We start from the raw sequence: 18962 nt of genomic DNA on the forward strand, positions 1-18962 counted from the left end.
AGTCGAAATGGCTATAGGTAACAAGTAAGATTGATGCGCAAATTAATGTTAAGTGCAAATAAATGGTTTTCAAGCAAACCATTGAACAAGGATCCAAAGTTGTTAACGATGACAAAAGAAACAAGTAGTGTACAATCTCCACAACAGTATGATATAATAAAAGCAAACAGAGGGTCTGTGAATCAGTAGTCGTCTCCCTTGGAAAGAACTTCTTTGCAAGTAGGTCGCAGTAAAATGGTGTGCTCATACTGTGACACATAGCTTCCCTTCACATCACACAGAGGAGGATACGGCTGAAATCAAACAAAAGAACCAAGATTTAAGTGTCGAAAAAAAAAAAAACCAAGATTTAAGTTTTTCCAACTCATGACAGATCCGAGCAAACTGAATCATAATTACACTGGTGTGAGAAATTACCTGAACAATGCCAGAGTCGCACAGATTCTTTAGAGCCATTAAGTATTTCGTTTCACCAATGCGGTCCAAATACCGTCTGCAGAAGGCAAGAGTCGAAAAATTCTTGTTAATGGTGGCAAGGAGTTGTTTGGCTCTAGGCAACCTCAAGGGGACGTGGCCAACGTCAAAGTTCTTCATGTAATGGCTACATTCTAAGTCTTCTCGCACGTATCCTTTCCCTACAAAACAACCGAAGCAAAGGATAAAATATTGGTGAAAATACCAAAGATGCAGTGGCCTATTCTTTTAATGGTTGAATGTCCAAATTCCGTTTACCAGTTGATCCAAATGTTTCGATGGCATAAAACTCGCCCTCTTCCATTTTTGTCTGCTCGCCTCCTTTAACGATAGGAACTGATTTCCCAGCATGTATCTGATATGGTCCAATGCTGTGCCCGTTCAAGTTTCTGATACTTTTAACTGCCAAAAGAACGTAACATAATAATGTTAACAATTACATTAACGTCAAAATGTGACCTTGATGTAAGAGCAGCTAATTAGATGTGACTTGGATATCAGTACCTTGGAAGACCTTTCCATTGATTTCAACCTCATAAGACTCCATGACCTCCTGAATTGCAGCACCGATATCACAGAGACGGACATCGATCCCAGCTTCCTGAACCAGCCAAAAAAAACCCACTAAGGAGTTCAGTTATAAATAAAAAAAATTACAACTTAAAGCCTAAATGACACTCAAATTTTCACTGAAGAGATTTGAATCTCAGAATCATTTGGATTCCACTGTAGAGTAGGACAAGAGAGTAGAGAAAACCAAAAGGATAAAGACAACATGCTCAATAGGACAAAGCACAACAACATTGCTTCATCCTACTGGTGATCATACATTCATGAAGCAATGCATATTAACAAAAAGAAGAATCAGTACCTTGATACCAGTATACGTAGCTTCACGAGAGGCTGCTAAGAGAGGATCAAACATAGGGTTGAACGCAACTGTAAACGCACAGTCAATAATACGCCCTGCAAGAGAATAGAATTTTATTTTTCTCTGACATTTGTAACGAGAAAAACAATAACAGAATTGATGACAAGAAAAAAACAAAAAAAAACAATAACAGAAAGGAAGATTTGCCGTCATACCATCAATATGTGTTCCGAAATCCAATTTCATAACATCATCATACTGAAGCACAGTCTTATCTCCAGAGTTTGGTGTCCAATGAGCAGCAACCCTGAATGTTAAAAAGTCATAAGAGAAACATGACAAAAGAAGAAGAACAGAAAATAGTTGATAGAAAAAAAAAGTTGAAGGCAGATGTCATAACAAACCAATTCAAAGAACATCCTGTAGGGAATGCAATACCAGCTTGAAGACCATTCTCTGATATCAACTTACGAACAGTATTCTCTAGGGTCTCACATATATCAGTCATCAACATTCCAGGCTTTGCTATGCTTCTGACATATTTACGAACCTGAAAAAGATGGCCAAAACGATCTTTCAGTCAGCTGCAAAAAAAAAGAGGCCAGAAAAAACTAATCTGTGGTCACTCATTGAAAGAACTCTAAACCTGGCGATGAACTTCTGCAGCTTGGCGAACAGAGTTATATATTGGCTTTTCCAAACGCTCCATCTCTCTCTTCTCTTCAGATGTTGTTCTCCACAGATTACTAAAACAGAGATCAAGCACCAATATATTAAAGAATAAAAAGTGTGATAAAGGTAACAACGAAGAAATTTGAGTTCATGAGCATTATCGGCTCTAACAGCTTTGGCTACCCTTTTGTATTGAGTTTCTATGAGGTCTTGACATGAGAAAGACTGAAAATCAAATAAATTCAAGAGTAGAGAAGACAAAGTGGTATGGATCTTCGACAAAGTCAACTATAACATATAAAAGAATTTCCAAAAAGCTGTCAATGACGGTAAAAAGAATGGCATGAAACTTACTCATCCTTATACTGTTGGATTTCACCTTCAGGAAACTCCCCAGATGGGAAGAGCTCAACAACAGGGATTGAAGGTGGATCAGTCTGTTTAGGGAGTTCCTTCTTCTTCCTACAACATAATCAAAACCATCATTAAAGCAAACTCCAAAAGTTACGAATTAGAAGAAACTTAAAAAAACAAAAAATCTCTTACTTGCTTTTATTTTTCTTCTTCTTCTTCTTCGTTGAAGCCTCGGCTTAAAAAGAGAAAAGAAAAAAAACCACAAAAGTGTTATATTAATCAATGATCAGAACAAATAGACGAATCTAAGAACTTTTCAAAATCACAAGAACCAAAGTCAGATGGACTAATCCTAGAAAAATAGTTCCTTTGACAAATTAATATCGAACATTCATAATCTAACACTCCAAATCTCCAGATTTCCACAGTCTACTACTAACCAATGAGACAGAAAGGTAACAAAAAGAGCCATTTTTCAGTGCAGGAAATAAAAGACGCAAACACAAAACCATGTGATCAATCAGAACCCAAATAAAAAGAAGAAGAAAACAAAACAAATTGTTCACCTTTGCTTCCTTCTTCTTCATCGTTGTCCTCTTGACCATCGTCTGCAATCTCAAGCTTCTTCGAAAGCTCAGATTCCAATTTCTCCTCTTTACCATTAGGGGATTCAGCGCCGCCATTCTCCACCACTGGAGCTACAACAACATCAGGGCTTTCACTAGCCATCTTCAATCGATTCTCACCTCGATAACAAAGCACTAACCAAAATCAAAAAAAAAAAAACAATCGTACAATAAACTCAAAAGCTACACACACACGAAGAAGAAGTAAACCAGTCTTTCTCTTTTGTTACCCCTTTACTCTCTCTCTCAGCTCCGATACTTTGTACGGCAAACCCTTGAAATGTTTTGAGAATTTGCAAAATGAGACAGTTAGACTATATTATTTATGTTAGACCCCCCATACTAGGATTCTTAATGGGCCTTACCAAATCTTTCTTAATGGGCCCTAACTTTGATATTCCACTCGTATATCCACTATGACATCCACACTACTACGTCACTATAAACTACAAAAATGTCATAGTCTAACATCATTGTTCTTTATTTTATTTCAAAGTTAGTTGTCGCTTTAATTTTAAACCTATACTAGTGATGTACCCGCACGTACGTGCGGGGTTAATTTTACAAAATTACGATTTTTTAAGTAGATGTTATTTTGGTAAAATTTTGTTATATGAGTTTATTTGATAAACTATATATAGACATACAATTGTAAAATATAGATATTATATTACATAATACAATTTCAAAATTATTTAAATGAAAATGATAAATGATATTACGTGTTTATTTTTTAAACTAATCAAAACATTTCTAATTGTTTGCTTAGAGATGTTAAATCGGATTTGAGTTTGGCTTTAGTTTGAATTGTTTTATGTATAGTTTAGAATGGAAAACCCGTCCTATCCCTTTCCGTCTCTTCTTGACTCGTCCCGTCCCACCCCGCCCCGTCCCGTCCCGTCTTCTATATGTCATAAAATTTATGTCCCATAATTGTTTCTTTTTAAAACATAATCATTTGCCAATGTTTATTATAAGAAACTTGGTAAAAGATTTAGACAGGATACCCGTATTCTTTGTTTAAATATTTATTTTTATTAAACTAATAAAAATCTAATTATCAATCTAAGTCACATGCTCCCACCATTTTCATTCACAATGCACTGTCTATAATCCTAGCATACACAATCCTTGTTCGATTTTTAATTTATTGATCTTTCAGTTTCATCTTTATTTCTCGTTATTTTCTTCAATTCAAAGATTCATGTTTTAGCCTTTTTGTTTTCTAAAGATTTAGGTATTTCTATATTTTTTATAATACATCGATTTATTGTAGTTTTGTTATCCAAAGTATACGTTATCTTCTTGTACCCGTCATTTCATGTCTAAATATTTGAAATAAATAGGAAAGTGGAAATTAAATTTAGCAATTTAAATTACATGTCCCCGTATCGTACTCGTAGTTTTATATTTGAAAGTTGAAAGTGAATTTAACTTTATGACCGTGTCTCATAACAATTATATCTAATCATGTTTTTTTTTATGAGAAATAATTCAGATAATATTTGTTTTCGAATTATATGTTCCCGTCTCGTATGCATTCCTATAATTTTATATTTGTTTTTTTAAATAAATAACACCTTTTACATGTAACTAAATATAATTTTAATATATGTAAAATTTCATATAATCGTCTAAAAGTAGAGATTTATACGCCCCAAAGTTGAATTTTGTTCAATATTTTGAGATTTTGAGAATTAAATATAACTACCAATTTTTTTTATTTCAACCGGTTATCCAAAAATTATATATTATATTTGTCAAGGATAGTTTAAAATTGTACGTATATGTGAGATAATGTTTGTAGATATTTATTTATTATATCATTTATATCATACCAATTTGACATTTTATTTGTTTTCAATTAGATTAAATCATAAAAATATAATCCATTTATTATTTAAAAATTGGTAATAAGTCGTTAAAATCATTTAAATGTGATATATCCAATTGTTATTTAGTTTTAATCATTTGTGGTAATAAGTCGTTAAAATCATTTAAATGTTTTATGATTTGATAAAACAATTCTTTAATATTTGATAATAGTATTGATATGCAAATTGCCAATGGATGAAGATTTATTTTGTTAAGATTGTGTGAAATTAATAAGAAAAAGAAGTTTAGAATAATCATTAACTAACTGCTTGACCAAATAGAAAAATCATTAACTAATTGAATTAATGATAAATTTTGTAGATATCTTTTATGCTATAATTGCTAGATTGCTTTTTGAATATGAATATTTTTTTATGTGAAATAAGAAATTTATGTGATCTAGAATGTTTATTCGCATAATTTTAGCAAACAAATATTTAATTATCGATTTATTTAAATCTTATTTATATTTTAAAATTTGATGATATGATCAGTTATGTATATATATACTATGTAGAATTTGATTAGTTGGTTAAGCTAACATATTTTTATATCTTTTTTTTTATTTTTCTAAAAAAATGTTATATTTGTTTTTAGATATATGATGATTTTGTTTTATTAGATTTCATTCTATATAAATTATTAATTTCGAAATTATATTAAAATATTAAATTAATATTAGATATGTTTATATATATTCAAAATAGATATGTTTATATATATTTAATTTTGAATTTAATTCTCCACTTTTTATAGTAAAAGATTATTATGATTTACATAAATATAGATAGTTGTTTTTTTGTGTTTTTGTTTTACTGTCATTAATTCTGTTTGGCAACTGGTTTTATTTTCATGAAATTTTTTTTTAAATAGGGTGCTGTTTGGCTTCAAGTTGTCCTTCCTAATTAATAGTATAGATTTGCATTATCGAGTCGATGTTAAAACGAGTGAATTAAGCTAAAAAATGTTTAGCATCACTTTTCTAAACGACTGCTATATACAACTCAAAGTTAAAAAGCAGTTTTTCTTACTAATCGACGTTATTTTAATCGTTTTATTGACTTTACAAAACACGAGAATACTCTACTTTTTATGATGTGCGATCAATATAGTTGTTTTGCTATTAATTAAACAAATAAACAATTATGTTATTCTATGGGTTATTTTTGTTTTTCGTTTAAATTAATGATAATGTAACTCTATTAAACTTTTTATCAATAATATTTTATCTCATTATGTTCTGAAATCTTTAGATTTTTCTTTTTTTTGTTACTCCTCTCAATCACAGTAACACATCAAACAACAAAACCAAACCAGTTAAGAAAACAAGTACATCTGTAGGGAAAAAAAAAAAAAAAGTACATCAGATTCAAGCTTCTAAGAAATTGCAACAACTTTATCTCTGAGAACTCGTTAAAATTTCTCTTCACCTGCCTTGAGAGAATTGTTTTCAATGTACTAACAAGTTTCAAAAATGAGTCGATAAAACTATCCCTGGGAACTCCTTGAACTTCCTCTTCACTGTCTTTAACGATGTTCATCAATGTAACCACATCTTCTTTGCCGCAGTTCTTGATCGCCTTAAGACAGGAGAAAAAAGGGACAAATAGAACAACGTAACATACATAAAAAAAAAAAAAAAAAAAATGTCAAACTAGATTAGTTTTTGCAGTTTTTAGATATTTGATTATTTTTCTTCTTGTTTGGTTTTAAAAAAGATAGCTACGTTAGGTATCTATTTTTAGCACATGCTAAAAAATTTCCAGTAGATGTGTATAAGTAAATATTGAACTAAACGTAGTAGATAAGGACCATCTGAATGTAATATGACGATGGCTTCGAGAGATTTGTCAGAAAATACTGAAAAATATAAATTATCATGGGATGGCTTCGAGAGATTTGTCCGAAAATATTGAAAAATCATGTAGCATTATCGGAATAAATCAAAAAAAGTATCAACGACTCAGAATCAGCTACACACGACCGAATTAAACGAATGTTGGACGTTCAGTTTTATGGCAGCATAAGCATTCGAATGCTTCCTCTGATTAATTTGTCGACAAACGATCCTATATATCTCTACGAACTCATCTTTGAAATTCATATTCACTGACATTAAAGAACTTGTTAGTGCTTTGAATATGATTAATGGCGCGCGTGACTAGCGTGAGTGAGCCTGTTTTTTTCTGTTACTAATTGACAAACTAATATAATTTAATTACTACGTACTATGTAAAAACCAAAATTAATCTACCGTTACAGGGACAGAGAGGAGTGACTTTAGATTTTGCCAACGGCTCATTTTCTATATTTTGAAAACAAAAACACAAAACACCAAAACCGTAACGTATGTTATTATTTTATTTGGCGTAATTTTTTTAAAAAAAATATCAAGTTCTAATGTTTAAAAAGACCGTGACCTGACCTTGACGTGACGAATCCTCGGGCCACTGATAATAGTTATGGAGGCCAAAACAAGCGAACCGAAGCAAAACCAGCCATCAACACCGGCATTATCAACGCGGCGGCCCAGAGTTAGAGAAGTATGTTCCAGATTCATGTCTCCGGTTACTTCTTCATCTTCTTCTTCCTTTTCCTCCGCCGGCGATCTCCACTTTTTCACCACTTCGAGTTCTCCTAAACACCACCGACGCTCTGTTTCTGCTCAAAGGCATATACGTCAGTTAAAAATGTCGGACGGAGACGAGAACCGCTCATCGGAGACGGCGGCGCGTAGCGCAGACTCGCCTTTTACACTCTCTCTGACCGGTAAAGCATCGAAAGTAAGCCACTTGAAGCCGCTCGAGGAGAATTCTTCTCACCGGCTCGAAACGCCTAGGCTGCCGGTCCTTCCTCCGCCGTCTAGATCACGGCTAAGCCAACAAAGATTGCTAACTGCTTCCGCTGCGACGAGGCTTCTCCAGTCAAGCGGCATATCGTCAGCCTCTAATGAGAAAGAAGGAATCATCAACGGTCAGGATAAATCTAAATCCAATGGCTCTGATCAGTTTCCGACGCTTTCTTGTAGAACAAGTCATCCTAAAGTCTTCAACACTTCTGTAACTTCTTCTTTTATCCGATCTGTGAGCTCACCGTTGTCGAGCTGTACCAGTCGTGAGAGCAGTTCGTTTTCGCGGATAGGCTTGACATTGCCTCCCGTGGCACCCAATTCGAAGGCTCCCGCCGATACTAAGAAACAGAGGAAGGCTTCAGTGCAATTGGAAGATGTACATTCTCTGAAAATACTCCACAATCGTTACCTCCAATGGAGATTTGCCAACGCCAATGCACAAGTGAAGACTCAATCTCAAAAATCTCAAACTGAGGTAAATTTTTTATCTCGAGTCTATGAAATGCCTATCATCTTAATCAAGTAAGCTTGTATCTATTTTGAGTATGTTTAAAAAATTTAATGGTATTTTGTTTATCTTCTTGTAGACCATGATCTATTCCTTTGGTTCGAAGATATCAGAATTACATGATTCTGTGCGAAGGAAACGCATAGAGCTTCAACGTTTATCAAGAATTAAAGCACTTCTTGCGATTACAGAATCTCAAGTAAGCTCATCAGAGATACCCTTAGCTTTCACATTGTTTTAATTTCGATATGAGACTAATGGGAATATGTTTCGTTCCATACATATGGAAACTCTAAAACAGACTCCATGTTTGGAGCAATGGGCTGCTATTGAACAAGAGTATTCAACGTCGTTGTCCCAAACCATCCAGGCTTTGTCTAATGCTTCATTACGGCTTCCACTTGATGAAGATATCATGGTATTATATATACACATCTATTGTTCAGTAATATCAATAACTAGTAAGAATCATCTGCACTGCATATATCACTAAGAGTTTGCTTGTGAAAACCCAGGTTGATGATTCTAAACAGTTGGGAGATGCACTTGTGGCTGCTTCAAAAATTATTGACGGCATTACACAAACTGTTGGAAAATATATCCCAAAGGTTAGTAGAATAGTATCAGTCTCAGGGTTTCAAGATTGTTTGTTTATGAAACGAGTATTAAGAATCAGATTTTTAAAAGTCCCTTTGTGATACAATTTTCAGGCAAAGGAGATGGAGAGTTTGGTGTCAGAATTAACAAGAGTGACTAGTAGAGAAAAATCATTGACAGAAGATTGCGGAGTGGCTCTCCTCAAAACACAAGCTTCACATGTATAAAACCTTTGTTTTACATATATACTAGTTTATGTTCCTTGTACAAGAGTTTATAAAAGAATATCTTCTATGCTCTGCAGATTGAAGAATGCTCTCTGAGAAGTCAACTTATCCAGCAAACACCAAAAGAAGATTACTCATCTACTAAGTGAACATGTACAACTCTTGTTCTGTTGGTAGAGAACTATAGTCGGATCAGTACCGCAGCATTAAAGTAGCGATGTATAGACGACTATGAAAGAAATTGATTAAGAATCTCAACTCTTGTATCTATTATTAGAATACAAGTCTGCAAAGGAAAGATAACAAAGTCATAACATTGATCAAGAGAAGAATCAGAAAACATGTACACCAGAGAAGAAATAATAAGACAGGACATGTATATTAATTAAGAGATGCATGGGAAAAGACAGTAAAGAAGAAAGAGAGAAAGTAATGAAAGGGGCTCATGGTTGCTTATTCAAAAGCCCATTGATTCTCCTTGCGAAGCTCTTCTTCCTCCTCGGGTGTAAAATCTCGATACCGAAAAGTGTGCGAATCTCTTCTGGATTTTTACCAGAGATCATGTCAGCAACTGCTTGGAGAGAAAGATCAAGCAGGTCTTTAATGTTTAGGTAATTAGCATAGCAGCCAATATAACATGAAAGAGAGTAGGTGTCTCCATCTCCTTCAAGAAGTCAGCGTCCCACTTGTTGAGTTCCTCTTTGCCTCGTCGGTTGAAGCGTCAGCACCGGCATGCTTCTTGCAGAACTCGATCACTTTCGCGAGTATGGCTCCTGTGACGTTTGCCAGAGGGATCTCGTTACCGACGCAATCGTCTTCAACCATATGTGCTATCGTCTGCGACTGGACTGCGGCTGCTTCCTCCATCTCGAATGACTCACCATCGGAACTCTTCAACATTATCTTCTTCGACATCGTTCCTTCGTTGTGGTGGCGATTGTTTGATGATGTCTAAAAGGATTGTGAGAGGTACTGCGATCAACGTAAAACGTGTATTTTTACTAGAGAGTCCTAATTGTGAGAGTCCGTCCGTGTAATTCTTAATTTTCAAAATATACTATATGGGACAGTTTGACTATGCCAAAATTATTAATTTAACCTAAAAAGTAAATTTCATCGTTAATAGAGGTAAAATTGGAATTTGGAACTAAAACAATGAAAAACAGTTGAAAAAAATTTTAAAAAATAGATATTTGTATACATATATAGATTTTCGTTATAGAAAGAAAATTATAGTAAAATATAAATCTGGTCAACTGGTCAAGTGATTTGTGTTATCAATAACCCGAAAAAGAAAGGAATTAAGTCGACTTTGAGTGAAGTAAACCAGTATAAACCGGATCCTAAATAAGATTAGAAATTTACTTTGACATTCATCTAACGAAGTGACTTCAATGGCTTCCGAGGTTAAATAGTCATGTGACTTTCCTCTTCATGTAGTCAGTCAACTTACGCTAATGTACAAAACCATATCTATCATCACTCCTATATCGAACCCACCACATTGTATTTTTACTTGTTAAGTAATTTAGACTTGAGTTCTTATAAAACTGTAGAGTTGTTTAGAGGAGGTTATGCACCGAATCAGTTTGATGAGATAATCTCATAAGCATAACACATTCATTCTTAAAAGATGAAATGAATAGTCAAACCACTGTTTTTCGGGAAACTTTGCAAAATATAACTTTTCACACCTTGTATTTGTTAATGTTACATCGGTTTGGTTATGACACAGGTTTATAAACCAAAATAACCGGAGTTGAATATCGAAAATGAAGTGTCGTGTACTCTGTTTCGGATTAAAAAAACCCAGTTTACAGAAAGAAAAAACTTGAGCATTTACATATATTCAAGAATTGTTTGAGAAACTAAAGACTTTATTGACAACATGGATCGATCTTGAGATTTGGTTTACTTATATGAATACCAAACAAAAGATCGTCTCTATAGCAAGACAACACACATGAAGAAAACACACTCAGAAGAGATAGACGAAGTCATCATCATCTACATGACTACATTGCATGAATTAAAACTGCAAAAAAAGAAGGATCGATATAGACGAACTCAGTGATTCAGCTAACATTGATGCAGATCATTCGAAAGCCCATTGATTCTCGCTGCGAATCTGAGCTTCTTCCTCGTCTGTGAGATCTTTGGCGATGTTGAACTGTGCGCGGAGCTGTTCTGGAGTTTTGCCTAGTGAGAGCAGATCAGCGACGGTTTGAGCTGTGAGATCAAGAAGGCTTTCGATGTTGAGATAATTCGCAGCCATCATAACATCAAAGAGAATGGGATGTTTGATCTTCTTCATGAACTCAGCGTCCCACTTCTTGAGATCTTCTTCTTTGCTCTTTTCGTCCCCCGTCGAAGAATCAGCCACGTGCTCCTTGCAGTACTCGATCACCATCTCCAGGATCTTGCTTGTGACGTTCGCAAGAGGGATTACATCCCCCGCGCAATCGTCTTCAACCATGTTCCCTATCGTCTTTGATTGGATTGCGATCGCTTCCTCGACCTCGAACGATACACCGTCGGAGCTCTTCAACTTGATCGTCTTCGTCGACATCGTTGGACGTGGGTTTTATCTGGAAGCAGTTTGATCAGAGAAGAAGATTCAAGAATCGAGAGAGCGATTCAAGAATCGAGAGAGCGATTCAAGAGAAATGTCAAGTACTGTAACTAACTTATGAAGCCATGCGCCACTCTGTATTTATAAGCCCTCATCAGAGGCAGAGTCGGTGCTGAACCGGGTCTATTTTACATTTCGCCCAATTTTGTAGGTTCGGTTCCGCCCTTAACTTGAACCGGGTTAATATATTGACTAATCCTTGCAACAAACAGTTCGATAAGCAAGAATGATAATGTGTATGTATGGCAATGTTATATTTGGGATCTGTTATCAAAGAGAAAAAGAACATGTAACAACAACATAAATATGCAAAAACGTAGCTACATATTCGTGGTTTGCCATCAAAATAAGCTACATACAAACAATCTTGTAAAGATGGTGATTAGATGAATAATAAAAGTTACATAAAAAATACACTTGTTCGTAGATCTCACAACAACACATCTTCGATTAACAAGATTCCTCTTCAATCTGCACAAGGGTTTTTACTAGCTTGTTCCATATGCAAGTAACTCCCACCTGAACGGCTGAAAGACATACAGCACTTCCGGGCAACTCTTGAACAAAAGTGCAACACAAACGCAAACAGCTGCTATCGCTACCATCGATAGCATTGCTGGCCTGTAAGCAACAGACCTTTGTTGTGTTCTGACAAACACACGTTTGCAATCACAGAGCTTACATTGCTTGATCTGAGTTATCTTCAAGCTTGAAGAATCCACTAGACTCCTCTTTTCTTCTTTGTGTTCAATGCTGAAAGACTCTGCAATGTTGACCACCACATGTTCTTTCGCCGTTGGTTTCGCATTGAGTTTCCGTTGCACGAGATGAATATATGAGAAGTGACCTCGTAAACGTGCATAGTCTTCTGGTGTGAATCCGGTATTGTCCCGGGATTTCTTCCATGCTTGAGTACCAATCTGAACCAAAAAACGAAGATTATCTTTATCAGACAAATATAGATTTTGAGTATACAGAAGTTATAGAGGGAAATCAGATTCAAATTTACCATTCCGGGATCGTCAGTAAGAGCATCCAACACATCTTCTGACCCGTCTTTACCAGCTGCAATGTGAAGCGGTGTTAAACCGGCTGGACCAGCTGCATCTGGTCTAAATAAACTGGATAATGTCAGGTTCTTCTTCTTGGGAATGAATCTAAGAAGCATCTCAACCATGGGTTTTGAATTTTTCCTCACGGCTCTGTGAAGAAGACACAGTTCTAATAATGCAGCATCAGGTGATAGATCAACCGTTCCTTCTTCAAGGAGTATATTCAATAGCTTTTTGATCACAGCACACCATTCCCGGTCCATTGAGAACTCGATTAGAAACTTAAACCGTATTAAAGGGAATAGATCTTCGGGATTATGATCTGATTCTGCAAATCTTGAATTGAGTTCACTTCTGTGAAGAAGCCAACCGAGTTCGTGGATGAAATCCATTGCTTGCATTGCAGAATCAGTTCCAGTAAACTCTATTGTGCTTTCAAGTCTTCGGATTTCAGAACAAACATCTTCGTCCTCAGATACTATGAAAGGGAAGAAACTGCTGCTTATCCCACCTTGGTCTTCAATCTAGATTATTGCCAAGCAAAATTTCGCGTTTATATCTCAAAGCAACAAGAGTAAAAGCAAAGCACAAAACTGAAAGTACACTCACTTCCATGAAACCTCGACCACTTGTGATAGGAATCTCACAAGAAAATTTGACAATATCAGTCTCATGATTCTCCTGAACATCATCACTCTCTTCCATCACTCCTTGTGTTGCTTCCTGAACCAAGTATTTTCCTTCCACAGCACAAAGTACCCTGTAAAAATGGCTATTAGAATCAGAGGAAAAGATGGAAAGGGTCAAGCTTTGAAGAGTGTATAATATATATATATATACCTTGTGCCAGGTCGATGAAGACTGATCCCTTTTACTGTAAATTGAGCTTTCCTTGTTACAGCAAGCGGTCTAACAGTAATGATTTGGCTATAATCATGGCTTCTTAGAGGTAAAGATGTGTCCAGAACAACCTGACCTGTATCAGGAAAGAAGAAGATACTCAGATCTCAAGAAAAGATATGGACACTTTAACATAGATCCAAAGATTCTTAAAATTGACCATTAAACGCAAATGCAAGTTGGTTTTGCACCCTAAGATAAATCCACCCATCAGTCCATAAAGGATCATCTGAAAGATCTAGAAGCCTCTTCAAGCTGAAACTCAGATCACAACAAAGCTGCCAGAAAAAAAGAAACGAAAGTTGATTCAATGAGACAGATAATAATCTGGAAACAATAAAGAAAGAGGAGTGAAAATGATTGTTACTTCTTCCCAAGAAGCTTCATCTTGACGAAGATAAACGGTCAAAACGACACAACCAGGTCTAATGTAGCTCTCCATGTCAGTTGGAGTATGAGCTAACCAGTCAAGGATCTGAAACTTTAAATATTAGAACAGAACAGTGTCACTTTCCAAATCACAACAAACTGAAGAAATTATATTTACCTGTCCCCGTAAGGCAACTGGAAAATCATTAGGCTCTTTCCCAAATAGTTTGAACACAATACGATCGGTATGGCTCTGAATATGCAACCAAAACAAAACAAGCTATGTTACAGTGAATTATAAGAAACCAAAAATGAATGGATGAAAGGTGAGATTTGTACCTGAGGATCTCTACTGGAACTTGAAGGTGATTGGTCAGAAGCTGAATCTGAGTGCGTACTAGTCTGGGGTGGACTAGAATGACGCGAGTCGTGGTGATAATCAAGAAAACTGGTTGCTGGATTGGTGGGAGGAGGTGATGATCTCTCTATATCTGTAGTATTATCCGAGTCTATATATATATCATTCAAATCAAAATCATTCACTTTGACTTGTTTTTCAGACCTATCCGGGACAGCTCTTTCTTGAGAACCACTGGCATACACTTCTTGCCAAGGCGTTCCAAACACATTTGAATGATGCTTTATATCTTCTTGAGGAGCGTGTCCAAGTGAAAGCAAAGCTTGAGAAGCCTGAAGTCCTCCTCCACCCTGCATAAGCCCAACTAAATTCTTCACTACATGTTCACCAGCTTGGCTTACAAGGCTCTTTAGAAGATGAGACAGCAGATCCTGATCACCTGCTTGGTCTGATTGATTCGCTGCAAACCGAAGACAGGACTGAAGTAAGCCCTTTTAGGACTAAAATTTGGATGTCCAGATAAAACTTTCACGAACAACTTACAATGTATATTGGAGAGTATCTTCAAAAGAGTTATCAACAAATAGTTGCTTGTTTGATCATTACTAGTAGGAGTACCGTCGCCTATAGCAGCAGGATTTGTTTTCCTTCTACGCTTATTATGCCCAGCCAAACGTCTGCGGCAACTTCTCTTTCCTTCATCAAACTCCTCAAGCACATGAAACCTGCATACAAGAGCAATTTCTCTCTACTGAATCAACCAAATTTAGTTACCGACACTGAAACATAAAAGAAGACCCAATACTAAAGTTGAGTCCTTTTCTAAACTTTACCTGCTACATTGCTGACAAAACCGCTGCATAACTCCTCCAACAGGTGCACTAGTAGCTTTAGAATGCATCTCACAAACCTTATGACGTCTATGGTAATCCTTCACTTTGCTTAAATCAGCTCCACAATTCTCTACTTGACAACGAATCGCTCGGCTCTGTAATCCTCCTCCAAGCTTGGTCTTTTTGGCACCATTGCCCTCAATATCACCACAATTTCCACCACCAAGATTCAAAGAAAGCTTAGGGGCATCATCATCATCCCTCAAGTTCCCTTCTTCCGTTGCTGTCACAGTAACAACAGCTCTTCTTTTATTCTTCGCCGTGATATCAACATTTGCTTCATCAGAGCACGCCGAGGAGCTGTTGGACGAACCGTGGTTCAACTGTCTAGCTACAAACAGATCACCATCCCATTTCCAATCATTCAAATCCCACTCCACATTCCTTTTACCACTAAAACCAAATAAACCGTGACCATCTTCTCCACCTTCAGTTCTAGCTTCCATCGCAAACCCCAATTTTACAAGCGCAGAGAAGAAAGTGAAAAAAAATTCAGAAATCAAAAGAGAAGCCAATTCATATCCGATGGATCAGAGCTCGAATAAAGGACTCAGACACGTGCCTTTGTCCAAAATCAAGTCCCTTTCTCCATCGGATGAAACCTAATTCCTCTTTTTTTTTATTTTTCCAATCAGACAAAAACTGACCTATAACTAACTAAAAACGTATCTCAACAGCTGGCAAAAACCTGGAATCAGACAAAGAACTGTCACCGGAGAGAAACAAAGACTTCAGCCGGGTAACGGTAAAGGAAGATGAAGTGAACGGAGAAATAGAAACATTTATTTTTTATAAAGGATATGGTTTTACTTGTATGAACTTACACGGTGGTAGTAGTACAAGAAGAAAATTGTTAGATGTAAAGCATCTTCTTCATTTCGACAGAGAGAGAGAGAGAGAGAAACTGAGAAGAAGAAGAAACACTTTTCTATCTTTTTTATTTTTTAGTTTATTTTTATACAATTTTCTCTTTATTTTAAGGAAAATTTATATATAAAAAAAAGGATAATATGGTGGGAACCACTTTGCCATAAGCCCATACTTCGTGTCTCACTCGGTCTCGCCAGTTCAAAAAAAAAAAAAAAAAAACTTAGATAATCGTGTGTTTCGCGGAACATATGTGTTTTGGGTGCACTCTTTCGTAGTGAGAATTTAGCTACAGTGGGATGAGAATCTCATCATGAGATGTACGTATCTCTTTAAAAGTCAGTTCTTCTGATTTAACTGAGTGAATTGGCAATATTCGTTAGCTGACACGAAACCTACTTTTGGAGATTGCACGAACTGCTAATTAATTTCTCCATCCATATATGGTTTTTAGCCGTATATATTACCGTACACATGCATACTCCCTAGTTCGTATATATGACAAAACCAATACTGCATTAATGTATGACAAGATTATACTGAAACACAAAAAAGATCGGAGATTTGACAAAAAAATAAAAAAGAGGCTTATGACAAAATAACTGAAATTTATATTATATCAATATATAAAATAGAGTTGCACTATCATTAAAAATCTCTATTAATTATAGAAAGAAAGAGAAAAAAAACTAGCTAGCATTATGTTAGACCTGTGTTCGGTCTTTGGTACAACAATACCAAACATAAAACAAGATGAGAACGCCAATACTCGCGACAATGCCGACTGTTATTATTATGGCTACTTGCATTGTCATCCCAAGACTCATCGCAAGAGCCCAACAAATTATTTTATTTGTTCCCCTCTTAACTTTTTCTCCTATATATATCGTCTTCTTCTTTCAAACAATCTCTTGATCTCCTAAGTAATCAAAGTTAACATAAACAAAAAAAGTTAGATTTACAAAATAAAAAAAACGAAGAAGACAAGTTAACATAACAATACGATACATAATATATGACTCTTTGATGTGCAGTCATTTTAGGATATAATATATACATATAGATATCTTTCCTTTTTGATGGATTATATATATACTCCCCCGAATTCTATTAAAATAATACTGAGAATGCAAATGAAACTATCAAACTTTGAAGTTGTGAAATCGTTACATAATTTAATGCCTCTGCATAACCTAGCCACTGCGTACGTGCCATAACTGTTTGATCAACAAATACCACTACGAAGAGATTTCAATATGATGCCTTCGAATCTTATTATGATTATATATATATATCACTTCTAAACATGAAAGTTTATAATCATAAAAAAGTATGGATGGATGGGTAACTACAATACTACTACTTCATCTCAAATTATTGTAACATTCTTTATTAAGTGCTGGACGAGGAGACACACATCTAGAGGAAAACTTCTTTCGGGAACTACATATTATTCTTGCGCATAATTGGATTGGATTCGCTTTATTTGGTTTTGGACCTTTGGTGTGTTGCTAATTATTTGCCAAACAATGGAACGAACACACGTCCTATATTATTGAGTTGCTAATATTATTATTTTCTGTTTTATGTTAACTCTGGAAAAAGTCATTAAATTATTTGTCGGATGAATCGATTCATACTGATACATTTGACAAATACGAACTAGTGACAATATTATACTGCGAACGGAGAAACAAAATGTCGGAAATTTCAACTTATGAAAATATGAAATATCATTTAAATGTAAATAATAATAGGGTTACAATTATATCATGAAACCTAAAAGATAATATATAAAAACTTCATTTTAAATAGCGAAATAACTAGATTGATATGCTGTCGTATATAGGCTACATACTAAAACTAATTGGTAATTCATTAAAAATAAGAAATAGGTGAATACATGATAAAAGTTACGCAGTTGGGGTTTCAGCCTGTGTTCTGTTACCAAGAAACTTAGAACATAGACTAGCCACTATCAAGATGATAATAAAAACAACGAATGCAGCTGAGCAGACAATTTGGAATGTTCCAAAAACCATATTGTTTCTTCAACACACCAAAACTTGCTGTCTCTGTATATATCTTTTTCTTGTGTCTTCGTCTTTTTAACAAGATTACTTTGTATAAAACGAGCAATGGCATGTATACATATATATACAAGGTCTAGTTGCCTAATCTCCACATTCTGGCAATCAAAATTAATATAACGGAAAAGTTAACATTACATAATTGAAAAAGAAAAGAAAAGAAATTTAGCATAACAATAAGAAGGAAATATACAATTCTGTGATGGCGGAGGCGCCGTCAATCATTAGAGATATTTATAGAGCTTTTTCTCTCTTTTTTGATAGATTATACATTAATATACCCGCCTGAATCCTTATTAAACCCTAAATCATTGTGATTTTCAGAATGCAAATGAAATTTTTTATTTTTTTGTAAGCTGTAAATCGTTACAAAGTTATTACGTACGTGCGTATTGTTTGATCAACAAATACGCACTACACAAAAGATTTCAAGTTGAGGATCTTTTTTTTCTCCTTTTTTTGTCAGCCAAGTTTGGGATCTCGTATTATAAGATTACATAAACATGAATAAATAATGTTATCTAATAAAATAAATGAAATAATAATAATAATAATAATAATAATAATGTGTCTAATAAATAGTGAGGATTAATAATCGGATCGGATATCCACATTGTGCTAATAATATGACACTGAATTAAAAAGGTCTCGCAGAATTATTTATATCAATGATTTCTAAAACGTTTTAGATGATAGTGACCCATCCGAAACTGAAGTTTGGCTTCATCTTCTTTTTTTTTTTTTTT

At 35.1% G+C, this 18962-nt stretch overlaps 5 protein-coding genes across 7 annotated transcripts; 1 reads left to right on the top strand and 4 right to left on the bottom strand.

Moving 5' to 3' along the window:
• Positions 1–42: 42 nt before the first annotated feature.
• LOC17886686 (methionine aminopeptidase 2B) lies at positions 43–3244 on the bottom strand. The gene is made up of 11 exons (XM_023783073.1): positions 2938–3244; positions 2564–2606; positions 2372–2479; positions 1992–2091; positions 1750–1895; positions 1561–1652; positions 1346–1440; positions 979–1075; positions 733–876; positions 418–635; positions 43–293 (listed from the first exon to the last, which is right to left on the bottom strand). Exons 1-11 carry the CDS (start codon positions 3098–3100, stop codon positions 183–185), a joined length of 1317 nt encoding a protein of 438 aa, XP_023638841.1. The 5' UTR covers positions 3101–3244; the 3' UTR covers positions 43–182.
• A 4061-nt stretch (positions 3245–7305) lies between these two features.
• On the top strand, positions 7306–9313 carry LOC17886225 (QWRF motif-containing protein 6). Its single transcript, XM_006293203.2, has 6 exons — positions 7306–8198; positions 8311–8430; positions 8533–8649; positions 8747–8839; positions 8942–9049; positions 9133–9313. Exons 1-6 carry the CDS (start codon positions 7335–7337, stop codon positions 9202–9204), a joined length of 1374 nt encoding a protein of 457 aa, XP_006293265.1. The 5' UTR covers positions 7306–7334; the 3' UTR covers positions 9205–9313.
• A 178-nt stretch (positions 9314–9491) lies between these two features.
• LOC111830382 (SKP1-like protein 13) lies at positions 9492–10125 on the bottom strand. Its single transcript, XM_023781967.1, is given in 4 exon segments — positions 9492–9570; positions 9573–9675; positions 9678–9760; positions 9763–10125. Coding segments are annotated over 4 exon segments (456 nt in total). The 5' UTR covers positions 9971–10125; the 3' UTR covers positions 9492–9508.
• Positions 10126–10899: 774 nt separating this feature from the next.
• Positions 10900–11643, bottom strand: LOC17885709 (SKP1-like protein 5). The gene has a single exon (XM_006293153.2). The coding sequence runs from the start codon at positions 11622–11624 to the stop codon at positions 11151–11153; it is 474 nt and encodes a 157-aa protein (XP_006293215.1). The 5' UTR covers positions 11625–11643; the 3' UTR covers positions 10900–11150.
• Positions 11644–11959: 316 nt separating this feature from the next.
• Positions 11960–16162, bottom strand: LOC17886951 (squamosa promoter-binding-like protein 12). 3 transcript variants are annotated; one of them, XM_023782167.1, is made up of 11 exons: positions 15459–16162; positions 15200–15428; positions 14910–15091; positions 14348–14826; positions 14187–14261; positions 14007–14114; positions 13800–13917; positions 13580–13715; positions 13349–13499; positions 12697–13263; positions 11960–12607 (listed from the first exon to the last, which is right to left on the bottom strand). In XM_023782167.1, the coding sequence occupies exons 1-11, from the start codon at positions 15703–15705 to the stop codon at positions 12176–12178; spliced, it is 2724 nt and encodes a 907-aa protein (XP_023637935.1). In that variant the 5' UTR covers positions 15706–16162; the 3' UTR covers positions 11960–12175. The 3 variants fall into 3 exon arrangements, with proteins under 3 accessions (XP_023637935.1, XP_023637934.1, XP_006290569.1); XM_023782166.1 differs by having other exon boundaries at positions 15200–15947; positions 16084–16141; XM_006290507.2 differs by having other exon boundaries at positions 15200–16162.
• Between the last annotated feature and the right edge of the window lie 2800 nt (positions 16163–18962).

This window comes from Capsella rubella, unplaced genomic scaffold (genome assembly GCF_000375325.1).
Source record: "Capsella rubella cultivar Monte Gargano unplaced genomic scaffold, Caprub1_0 scaffold_5, whole genome shotgun sequence".
Taxonomy (NCBI): Eukaryota; Viridiplantae; Streptophyta; class Magnoliopsida; order Brassicales; family Brassicaceae; genus Capsella; species Capsella rubella.